This window comes from Perognathus longimembris, chromosome 15 (genome assembly GCF_023159225.1).
Source record: "Perognathus longimembris pacificus isolate PPM17 chromosome 15, ASM2315922v1, whole genome shotgun sequence".
Lineage (NCBI taxonomy): Eukaryota > Metazoa > Chordata > Mammalia > Rodentia > Heteromyidae > Perognathus > Perognathus longimembris.
In genome coordinates, this window is record NC_063175.1 from 57,839,617 (window position 1) to 57,851,639 (window position 12,023).

At 66.7% G+C, this 12,023-nt stretch overlaps 1 protein-coding gene across 1 annotated transcript in view; it reads right to left on the minus strand.

Annotated features, from left to right (window-relative positions):
* Window positions 1-1,734: 1,734 nt before the first annotated feature.
* Window positions 1,735-12,023, minus strand: part of LOC125364116 (myelin basic protein) — a 61,479-nt gene continuing 51,190 nt past the window's right edge. The window contains exons 6-10 of the mRNA XM_048363564.1: window positions 10,390-10,491; window positions 9,670-9,705; window positions 9,313-9,345; window positions 6,504-6,626; window positions 1,735-3,013 (exon numbers count right to left, since the gene is read on the minus strand). Coding sequence (XP_048219521.1) covers window positions 2,969-3,013; window positions 6,504-6,626; window positions 9,313-9,345; window positions 9,670-9,705; window positions 10,390-10,491 — 339 coding nt within the window. The 3' untranslated portion in view covers window positions 1,735-2,968. The remainder of the gene's footprint in view (window positions 3,014-6,503; window positions 6,627-9,312; window positions 9,346-9,669; window positions 9,706-10,389; window positions 10,492-12,023) is intronic.

Below are 12,023 nucleotides of genomic sequence, written 5' to 3' on the forward strand. Positions count from 1 at the left end.
CTGAAAAATCAAAATCCAGTCGTACCAACACCAGGAACAACAGGCAGTAATCATAAGGGTTTTTTAATTTATCTTTTCTATGTGTAAAGCTTTATAGCATGAAGATTTTGTAATTAATCAAAATTTGTATTATATTTCACAAGTTCTAAAATGCCATAGTGATTGTTCTTGAGTCACCACTAAAGAAAAATTTTAATTTACAGAAGAGTTCTCTTTTTATCTCCAGAATTGTCTCATGGTCTATTTATACATCAGATGATATTTATTTAATTCAATTTTGTATTAGAAATGCAAAGTTATGCCAAAAGTCACTGTGCTGGCTTTTAAAAATAATAAAAAATAGTTTTTGTATTATTTTAACCCTCCTGCATGTTTACTTGAGGCTTGGGGCGAATGCTGCCCGCCGGCCTTGAACCCGGGTCCTCCAAGCTGTGGCCCGCGGGAGGCCGACCTCCGCGGGGCGCCGGGGCCTCGCAGGCCTCTCTCCGGGCTCCGGGCTCCGGGCTCCGGGCTCCGGGCTGGGCGCGGGCGACGGGAAGCCAGGCGGTGACCCTGACGGGGAGACCCGGGCCGGGCCTCTCAGGACGCTGCGCTCCACGGACGCCCTCCCGTGCCGCGGGCCCCCCTAACGGGCCGGCCAGCGTGGATGCCCCGCCACTCGCCGCGCTTCCCCAGCCAGCCCGCCGGGACGGTGTGGACGCGGGGCGGGGCAGGGGCGGCGCGTGTGCCCTGCGGCTGGGGGGCCAGGGCGCCGTCAGATGGCCTGACTCGGCTGCCGGCTCACGCAGGTTCGTGATGCAGCCCCCCCTTTCCTGTGGGGTTTGCTTGTGCGGCAGCCACACTGACAGGAAGGCCGTGCGGAGAGCAGACTTTGCATCCCGGTGGGGTTCAGACCCGTGGCCCCCACAGCCTCCGCGGCCCTCAGACATATTTCTGTGTGTGTGTGTGTGTGTGTGTGTGTGTTGCTTGTCAATCACGTGCTAACTGCGCACTTGGCGTGCACGTTAGTTTGCCTCAGGTGCAGCCCTGCAAGTGGGGTAACGCACTGTGATGCGGGGGGGCGGTGCTCTGTGCAGACTCCTGATGGGCCGTGCGAGGGTAGGGTTGCGCGTGGAGGCTGAGGGTCCCGGCAGGTGACCGACCCCCCTGCACATCAGAGCCGCTCCCTCCCGCACACCAGCCCCACAGCGAGGTCTGCCCCGTGCCCCTCCCCCCCCTCACCCGTGCCCCTCCCCCCGCCTCGCCCGTGCCCTGTGCCCCTCCCCCGCCTCGCCCGTACCCCTCCCCCACCTCGCCGTGCCCCTCTCCCACCTCGCCTGTGCCCCTCCCCCGCCTCGCCCATGCTCCTCCCCCGCCTCGCCCGTGCCCCTCCCCCGCCTCGCCCATGGGCTGTGCTCTGCTTTACGGAAACGCTTCCTCTGCACCCACCCGTGCCCCGCTCATGGGGGGGCCGTGGCCTCCCGTTGGACCTGGCTGCCGTCTGTTCGCACCCAGCACGCCCGGGAGCGTCACAGATCAGAGGGACGAGGGGCGCAGAGCCGAGTGGGTGCCCCCCGCGGCGAGCGGGAAGCCTTGGCCCCACTGACGGGTGAGCCCCGCGGGCCGTGGGGGGGGCAGCCCGAGCTCCGGCCCCCGCGCGGACACGCCCGCCAGCTCCCGGGCCGTGGCTGTTCTTCCGTGGCCCGGGTCGGCGGGCCGGGCGCACAGTGAGACACGGGAGGCGGGCTGCGAGTGCATGGTTTTATTTCGCCACTGGAGGGCAGCGAGCCGCCCTCGAGCCGCCGCGCAGGGCTGGCTGGGGGCGCACGCCTCGAGGGCGCGCGTCTGGAGCCGGGCTCCCCGTGTCTTTATTTCTCCTCACGCTCGCCGCTGACGCTCTGGGTTAATAACGTGCACTGCTCACACCCACAGGACACACTGGGGATTAGCGGGGATTAGCGCGTGGCGGGCGTGGGGACGCGGGCGGCCCGCGGGGGTGCTCGCGAGGGTCTGGGGCCGGGTCAGTAGGTTAGGGCGGCGGCGGCCGCTCGGAGCTCGTTCCCCGGGGGGGCGGCCGGGCCGGGCCGGCCCGAGCGAGCGAGCGTGGTTAGCGGGTCAGCGCCGGGTCGTGTCGGGGGGAAGGAGGGGTTAGTGTGTGCCCGTGAGCACTGCCGCGGCGCCCCGAGAGCCCACCCGAGAACTCCCACGGTCCCCATCCGAGATGCGCCATCTCCCCGGACCCCCCCCCCCCGCCGGGCTCGGAGGACACGGGGTCTCCGCTGCTGCGCCTGCACTGAGGGCTGGCGCCCGGCGCCCGGCCCGCGCGTCCCTCTCCCGCCCTCCGCCACGCTCCGCGCTCGCCATCGGCCGGCGGGTGCGGGGGGGCCCCGGCCTGGAGGCGCCCCCCGCGCAGCCCGCGCTCCACGCTCCAGCTGCCCAGCACACGCTCACGTACCAAACGCTCCACGGCCAGCCACTCCGTGACTGTCTGATCCTGTTAGGAAAGACGAGGCGCTGGGGGCGGGGGGGGGGGCGGGAGGGCGGGGAGGGAGGGACGGGGGAGGGCTGGATCACGACAGTCCCCACGCTGCGTTCTCCGGTGCCTCGGCGGCAGTGCCCACGGAAGCCGGGGCAGGGGGCCTTGCGGCAGAAACAAAGTCCGGGGTGCGGGGAGGGGGACGTGGACGGGGGGCTGTGCACTTGAGTCTGCAGAGGCGGGACCGGGGAGCGTCGGGGCGCCCGGCGCGGCCGCGAAGACCCCGCGGAAGCGCAATCTTCCAACAGAAAAGGACAGTTTCGGCCATTTTAGTCTTCATTTCCTCTGTTTCGGTGTGGGCTGGGGTGGGGGTGGGGGGGTCGCGGCCCCTCCGGCCCCAGCTCCGGATTAGGAGGGAGGACGTGTGCTCTAGCTAGCTAGTGGGGCGGAGGGGTTAGGGTTGGAGGCGGTGTATTAGGAAGCAGAGGGCGGGTTCGCGGCGGAAGGGCGGGCTCAGCGCCGCGCCATCGGAGATCCGGAGCGGCTGTCTTTTCCACCCTGGAAAAGGAAGGGGCAGACGTTAGCGGAGCCGCCCGTCCCCCGAGCCCCGCGGGCGGCCGCTTCCGCCTGATCGCAGCCGCGCGGGGCTCCCCGCGCCCCATCCCGAGAGAACGGACGGCGCGGCGTCCGCCTTTCCTCTCCAGCCGTCCCGTGTCCTTTAGCAACGCCAAGATGGCATCCGACGAGACCACAGCCCCGCAGGCGAGCAGACTCCTCGGGCCTGCTGGGAGGGTCCCCCCCCCCGCCCCCGCCCCCGCCCCCGCCTCTCGTCGCATTGCTTCACTGAGCGCCTTGTGTCTTCAGCACCCAGGCACCTGCAGACACCCACAGCCCTGGGTGGCAGGCGCCATGTGTCCTGAGAGGCCTCCTGCCGACGGCAGCCCAGGCTGAGTCCCCCACCGTGACACACCCACCTCGCACACAGCCCTCGGGCCTGGGAACCAGGAAGGGACAGTTTCTGGACAATCACGATTTGAAATTTAACAAAAGAACAAGAGCGGGCAACCAATCCGAGGGCCGGGACCCCGGGCCGGGGTCGGCGGGCGTCGGGGGGGAGGCAGCCCGAGGGGGACCCTTGTTCCCCTCCGTGTCATCCGGGCGGAGCCGCCCTGGCCCCAGCCCCGGTTCCCAGCAGCCTCTGGGCAGCGGGGGCACGGGACCCCGGCGCGGTGGACGGCAGGTGGCCGAGGTCGCCCCGCGGCCGCGTCCCGCGCAGCCCCCCGCGCTCGCAGCTTGGGGGGTGTTTGGTGGCTCTCAGCGGTGTCTCAGCACGGGCCCGGGTGCGGCTCCTGCCGGCCAGCACGGGGCCGGCCCCGCGTCTCCACTCGCCCCCTGGTGACGGGCTTCAGCTCCCCGACGCCCCCCATCCATCCCGCAGAGCCGCGGCCGCAGGGCCCGAGGCCCCGCCCGGCACCCCGCCCTTCGGAGCGGGCCACGCCCGTCGAGGCCACGCGGTGCTGGGGCCGCAGTGTGCCCCAAGCCGGGAGCCACGCAGGAAGCCGCGGCCCACAGACGTCGTCGAGGTCCCGTGGGCTTGCCGGGGTGGAGGGCGCGCGGTGGCCGTCGGAGGCTTCGCCCTTCCTCGCCCTGCGTCCGCCCTCAGCCCAGGCGGGGGGCCCAGGCCGGGAGTGGCCGCCCCCGGAGCCCCCGGTGCAGGCCCCGCGCGTGGCCGTGGCCGTGGCCTGCGTCTGTCCTCCGAGCCTGTCCTGTGGGAACGTCCACCCACCGCCCCGCACGCACGCGGGCTCTCTGGGGACTTGGAGCTCCGGACAGGCGCGGTGACATGCGGGGCTGGCGTCATCCGGTCGGCCGATGAGCTCTACTGTCCCCTCCGTCCTCCTGGCCGCCCCGTCGGGCAGGGAGCAGGAAGGAGGCACGAGAACCGCACGAGGCTGGCTCTGCCCACCAGGGAGGGCGTCTCCGGACTGGGTGGTGTTGGCTCAGTGGCCCTGGCTGTCGGGGATGCGTGGCGTGGCTCCGGCGACCTTGAGAGCTGGCAGAGCCTAGGTCGGTCGCGGGACGGACGGCCTAAGGCCCCGGAACGCAGGGCGCGGCGGGACGATCCGGGCGCGGAGCTTCGTGGACTCCGAGGTTGCCTCCTCCGCCCGCCTCGCGGCCGCTCCGTCCTTCCTCCCGGCGGGCGGTCGGGCCTTCACCTTCCAGAAGCGGGGCGCCTGCCCCTCGGTGCTGCGCGGCTCTGGGGCCTCATTCGGGGTCCGAGTCAAGGCCCCCTGCCCGAGGACGCCCTCCTCTTGCCGCCCTTCTTCTAGACTCGCCTCACCAAGTGATTCTGCCGCCCGGCCTCCCTTTGAACCCCCGAACCCCCTCTTCCACATTCACCCTTCTGGTTGTCTCTTCTGCCTCTCTGCTCCCCTGGGCACCGGGCACCCAGGCAGCCTGCGGGGAATGCCGGGTGAGCTCCGGTTAGTGGATGGCAGCCTCGGGGTTGTCCCAAGCTGTGGACACCGCCACGTTGGCCCGGCCGCTGAGGACAAAGCTCGCGCGGCTCCCTCTGGAGGCCTCTACCCGTGGGGACAGCGGGGCCTTAGCTGCCCCTTCCCCCGGGCCCGGCGCATCGGCCCCTCGGGAGATGAGGCCCCGGTTTGGAGGATGTAGGGGGTGCCGGGATAGTGTACGCCTGAGCAGGGCTGGACGCTCGCGGGCTGCCGAAGGCCTGGGTGGGCCGAGTCCGGTCAGGGGAAAGGGCTGGAAGGCGGTGCCGAGCGCTGGCGCTCACACCTGCCATCCTGGCCACTCCACGGGCAGGCATGGTGATTCCAGGACGGCCAGGGCAGAAAAGCCCGCCAGACTCTTCTAGAAGCAGCAGCAAGGGCGGGCCGGGGGGGGGGGGGGCGCAGGTGCACCTCCGGTGCCAGAGCACCAGCCACGCCGGCGCGGCGCGAGCTCCAGGCCCTGCGTTCAAGCCAGCCGGAGTGGGCGGAGCCGTGGTGCGCGGCGCGTGGTCTGGACGCGGCCCTGCCGGGGACCCGAGGTGCCCGCGAGGCATCGGGGCGGCCCAGGCGCGGGCCGGGAGGGCCAGGGCTGGCCCAGAGCCCCCCGTCCCTGGCTTCTTAGAGCTGGGGGGGCCCTGGCCCTTTGCAAGGAGGGTGGAGGCCCCGCTCCGCAGGCTGCCCGGCTGCCGGGACGCGGAGGCCCCGGCTCCCGACAGCAGAGTTCCCTAGAGGAGCTTGGAGCGTGACTCACGATCGAGAAGGTGCCAGGAAAGGCGGGGGGGGGGCCTCTGTGGGCGTCCACGCCCATGCGCACCCAGGTGTCCTCGCTCCCCCGGGCCTGCGCTGAGGCCTCGCTGGCCGGCGCGGCCTCCGCAGCTTGCGTGGCAGTCACGCGTGACCGCCTGTGGCCGGCAGCGGCCGGTCGTGCCCGGGACGGCACCCCCTCCGTGCCCTGACCACTGCCCTGGATGCCCCAAGCGCTCTGAGGGTGCAAAGCGGTGTGTCACCAGGAGACCCTGTCTCAGAGGCCGGGCTGCAGAGCGCACAGAGCAGGCCTGGAACCGGCCCTGGGCCTGGGGGGCTGTTGCTCTGGGCAAACATCGGAGCTGGTCCTGGGCTGTCTGGGCCCCAGCATGGCCCCTCTTGACTCCGGGCCATTCCTTGGGGCTCCCACCAGGTACCCACGGTGCCCAGCCGGGCCCTTGGCCGAGGCTTGAGGCGAGGGCCGCCTGCCGTCCAACTCCAGACAGCTGGGTCCAGCCCCGCACCATGACACGGCCCCTGTCTAAAATCCTCTTGCTCCAACCTAACTTCCCAGGGAAGCCAACACGGGGGGCAGAGCGATGCCGGATGCTTTAGCTCAGCTTATCTGGAACGAATCCATCTTCTAACTGAATGAATGGATCGATTGATCTTCCTGACCCCCGCGGTTGTCCTGGGGTCACAGCTTGGCTGGGGACTCGGCACGTGGCTCCAGGCCCCACCTCCCCACGGAGGTGCCCTGGTGTGTCCCCATGGTGAGAAGGTTACGTTACCAGCTTAAAGATTTTGGAAAGCGTGCCCTGGGCGTCGTGGGCCCCCTTGAGTCCCTTGTGAGTCGATTTACAGTCAGGAGCTCTGCCTCCATAGCCAAATCCTGGTTTCTGCCCCTCGGCCCCCTGCAAGACAAGACCAGAGCTCAGAGTCCACTAACGAATGCCACGGGGCCCTGCAAGAGAAGAGCAGAGCTCAGAGTCCACTACTGAGAGCCACGGGGCCCTGCAAGAGAAGAGCAGAGTCCACTACCGAGAGCCACGGGGCCCTGCAAGAGAAGAGCAGAGTCCACTACTGAGAGCCACGGCCCCTGCAAGAGAAGAGCAGAGTCCACTACCGAGAGCCACGGGGCCCTGCAAGAGAAGAGAAGAGCTCAGAGTCCACTACCGAGATCTACAGGTCCCTGCAAGAGAAGAGCAGAGTCCACTACTGAGAGCCAAGGGGCCCTGCGAGAGAAGAGCAGAGCTCAGAGTCCACTACTGAGAGCCACGGGGCCCTGCAAGAGAAGAGCAGAGTCCACTAACGAATGCCACGGGGCCCTGCAAGACAAGACCAGAGCTCAGAGTCCACTAACGAATGCCACGGGGCCCTGCAAGAGAAGAGCAGAGTCCACTACTGAGAGCCACGGCCCCTGCAAGAGAAGAGCAGAGCTCAGAGTCCACTAACAAATGCCACAGCCCCCTGCAAGAGAAGAGCAGAGTCCACTACCGAGAGCCACGGGGCCCTGCAAGAGAAGAGCAGAGCTCAGCATCGATTAACGAGAGCCACAGGGCCCTGGGTAGCGCCTGTGCTGCCTGCCAGTGGTCTTGGTGCTCAGCCTGGGCCTTGACGGAGGTGGGGGGGAGGCGCCTGTCTTCAGGCCTAAGGTTCTGAGGCCCAGACTCATTTTGCGGGTCCGAGCTGCTGGGCTCAGGTGCCTAGTGCCATGCTGAGCGTCTACCCAGAAGATGGAAAGCCTCAGGCAAGCTGATGGGTGCCGCGAGGGGCAGAGCCGCGCGGCAGGGGAGGCTCACGGGGCCGCGTCCGCCACGCTCCACCGAGAGGCCCGGGCTGAGCCGCCCTCGGCTCTGTCTGTTAGTTTCCCATCAAGAGAGCGCTTCCGCCAGCGGCCCTCAGCGACTGGTGGACAATCTCCGTGGGGCTTTTTTTCCCTTCAAGTCCTTGGTCACGTTCGTCATCTTTGAGCACAGAATTTAGCCAAATGCACTCAGCATAGCTTGTAAAAAAGCCAGTGAGACTTTGTAAAACGCCACGCGCAGCCACGGTCCTGCGGGCTGAAAACAGAAACAACGGAAGAGGACGTGGGGAGGAGCCGTGCGCGGGGTCAGGGAAGGCAGGGGAATCGGGTCCAGGTGCGTGGGGCAGGAGCCGGAGGGCCGGCGGTGGAGGCCAGGCCGCGCAGAGCGCCCCCTGCCGGCCGCGGGGTTGCCTGGAGGAAAGATGCCCGCGGCTGCTGTTGCAAATGACAACCACCCGCCCGAGCCCGGAACGCGGGGCCACTGCAGCGGCCGCCAAAAGAGATTCCGGGGTGCCAGTGGATGTCCCTCTTCGGGGTCCCCTTTGGACCCTGCTGGCACAGAAAACCCAAGATGAGCGGAAGGTGACACCCGCCAGCCCAGGCGATGCATTCCCTACGTTTCTGCCGTCGGAGGAAAAGCAGGCCCAAGGCGTCCGTTTATGAAACGGCCCAGCAAATGTCTCGGTTCCTAATTCGAGTCGATAAAGGGCTGGCCTGACCCAGGAGCGTCAGAACTTTGTCTTTCTCCAAAATGATCCTTCCTTGCCTGCCTCCCCTTTTCTGTCTTTGCCTGTCCTTCCTCCCTCCTCCCCCACCCTCCCTCCCTCCCTCCCTCCCTCCCTCCCCTTCCTGTCTTCTTTCAAAGTCCCTTCAGCCACATCTACATGGCCTCCAGAGGGGAGGGGAGGGGAGGAGAGGGGAGCGGCAGGTGCAGAACCCCTCCCCCCACGGCACTCTGAGTCCCATGGGACCCCAGACAGCCCGTCCCCAACAACAGGCTGGCATGTGTACCCCCACTGTGTTCTGTTTTGTTTTGTTTTGTTTTTTTGCCAGTCCTGGGCCTTGAACTCTTTTTTTGCTCAAGGCTAGCACTCTGCCACTTGAGCCACAGCGCCACTTCTGGCCGTTTTCTGTATATGTGGTGCTGGGGAATCGAACCCAGGGACTCATGTATACGAGGCAAGCTCTCTTGCCACTAGGCCATATCCCCAGCCCCGCTGTGTTCTGAAGATCCTAACGGTTGCAAAGCAAAAGCCCAGCTGATGTGGAGACTTAGCCTCGGTTCCCGAGGAACTCTGCCCGATGGCTTGAAACACCAATTTTAGTCACAACTCAAACAGAAGCAAAGCCAAGAATCCTTGGGTTAATGGGATTATCGCAGAGTAGCAGCTTTCGCTTCGAGCAGTGGCATTATGGGTATTCGCGGCGGTGGGTGCCTCAGTCCCCTGGGATCTGGGCTCTGTTGGGCGCTGGGTCTCGGGGGGCCGAGGGGAGTGCTGTTTGCCACCTGTGCCTCCCAGCCCGGGGGGGGGGTGCTGGCCGGGAACCTCCGAGCTGTCCAGCAGCTGCCCCGCAGGCCCAGGCCCCCGCACAGCACACTGCGAAGGCAAGACCCGCGTCACGCCCCCCCGCCCCCCGGCACGGAGGAGGCGGCAAGCCATTTCCACACAGGACAGAGGTCTGGGGGGGACGAGAGGAGGCGGGACTAGTAAGCAGCTGAAAGAGAGCAGGACGCAGAAGTCAGAGCAGACCAGAAAGCGGAAGGAGGCCGAGGCGATGCGTGCGTCACCTACCCAGCTGAATCTGCTCAGGGACAGCCCTCTGCCCTGCGGAGGGGAGACAAAGACAGGGGGACGGGGCGATCAGCGTGCCCGGCCACACGGGGCGGCGCGCGGCGGCGTGCGGACGTGTCCCCCCCCCCCCCTCTGCCGGCGGACCCCGCGGATGGAGGGCCGGGCAGCCCCGAGGACGAGGACGCCGCGCGCCCCACGGGCCGGGGACTCCGGGAAGGACCGCCTGCTGGGCCCGCGCCCGCTCTCTGTGGGAACCCCGGGGCCGGGGTCCGGGGGAGCTTGCTTTCGGCCTGTTCTGGGGTGTCTGGGAAAGTCCAGGGACAAAGCGCTGCGTGGAGAAAACGGCGTCTTCCTTACCTTTCCCTGCGATGGGGGAGGCGTGCGCGGAGTCACCTGGAACGGAGAAGGGGGGGCTCAGGGAGGGGGCCTGCGGGGTCCCCGCGGCGCCGCTGCCCACGGGCCCGGGGCGCTGCTCCGTGAGGCTCCCCGCCCCCCCTCCCCGCTGCGATCGCGCCCCTCTGGCCTCGGGGCACAACCGAAGGGCACGCTGCCCCCCCCACTTCACCCCCGCAAGCCCGCAGGCTTGCTTTTATGGGTAAACTATGGAGGCCTAAACCACTCCCCCCCCCCACAGGCAACTTCACGTCCCCCGCATCCTGCTCAGCTTCCTAGGAGCCAGTGGAGCGTCGTTACTATTACTAGCACTGTGATGTGGCCGTCGTTATTGTTGTGACCAGCCATCGAGCCCGGGGCTCGTTGTGCTGGGTGACACCTGCTTCTCCTTGGTGACGCGTGACAGATGGGAGCCCCCCGAGAACGCCTAGCGCCCCCGGCCCCCGGCCCTTCTCGTTCACACGGCCGCGCGGAGGCTGCTGGTGGACGCGGCGTGGCCTCGGTGGCCCCGGGCCCGTGGCTCCGCGTCCGGTGCTCCTAGCAGCTTCGCCTCGCCCCCTCCCACCCGCCCAAGCCGGCCCGGGGCCCCGCTCGCACTGCAGGTGGAGCCCCGGGAGCCAGGGGCGCCCCGGAGCCCGGGCTGTGGTCGAGGCCCCCGGGCCCGGCCGGCGGGCCGCCACTTACGATGTTCTTGAAGAAGTGCACGACGGGGTTCTCGTCCTGGGGCCGGCCGTGCTGCTTCTGCGGCAGGGAGCCGTAGTGCGTGCGCGCGGCGTGGTGCGCGTCCTGCAAGAGAGAGGCGCGGGCTCACCGGGAGTCGGGGGGGGGGTGTGCTGGAGGGGGGCTGGAGGGGGGCTGGAGGAGCTCTCGGCCCGGCGGCATCAAGTGCTCCGGCAAGGCCTGCGCTGCCCAGGGAGGCCGCAGCCACTGTGGGGCTGGTGCCCTGCTGGGCCTGGGGCTGGGGTGTGCGTGCGTGTGCGTGCGTGTGCGTGCGTGCGTGTGCGTGCCCGCGCGCTGTCGCTGGGGTCTGAGCGCAGGGCCTGTGTGCTGGCTGTCCACACTCGAGCCACAGCTCCCACGTGCAGCGTCTTGATGGCTAATTGGAGATACGAGCCTCACACGGACTTTCGGGCCCTGGCTGGCTTTGAACCTTGATCCTCACTTCAGCCTTTTGCATATCTAGGATTACCAGCGCCCGCCCCCAGAGCCCGGCTTGCATACTGGTTTTTGAGAGATGCTGTGTGTCACACAGACACCACACCTATTCACACAGACCACACACCTGTCCACACAGACACACCCATCTACCACAGAGACCACACCCGTCTACACAGACACACCCGTCCACACAGACCACACACCCATCCACAGACACACTTATCCACACAGACCACACACCCATCCACAGACACACTCATCCACACAGACCACACCCGTCCACACAGACACACCCGTCCACACAGACCACACACCCATCCACAGACACACTCATCCACACAGACCACACCCGTCCACACAGACACACCCGTCCACACAGACCACACACCCATCCACAGACACACTCATCCACACAGACCACACCCGTCCACACAGACACACCCGTCCACACAGACCACACACCCATCCACAGACACACTCATCCACACAGACCACACCCGTCCACACAGACACACCCGTCCACACAGACCACACACCCATCCACAGACACACTCGTCCACACAGACCACACCCGTCCACACAGACACACCCGTCCACACAGACCACACACCCATCCACAGACACACTCGTCCACACAGACACACTCGTCCACACAGACACACCCATCTACCACAGAGACCACACCCGTCTACACAGACACACCCGTCCACACAGACCACACACCTGTCCACACAGACACGCCCATCCACCACAGAGACCACACCCGTCCACACAGACACACCCGTCCACACAGACCACACACCCATCCACAGACACACTTATCCACACAGACCACACCCGTCCACACAGACACACCCGTCCACACAGACCACACACCCATCCACAGACACACTTATCCACACAGACCACACCCGTCCACACAGACACACCCATCCACCACAGAGCCCACACCCATCCTCACACACTCACCCATCCACAGACACACTTATCCACACAGACCACACCCGTCCACACAGACACACCCGTCCACACAGACCACACACCCATCCTCACACAGACACACACCCATCCACACATACACCTATCCTCACAGACACCCATCCACTCACACCCATCCTCACAGACACACACCTGTCCACACATACACCTATCCTCACAGA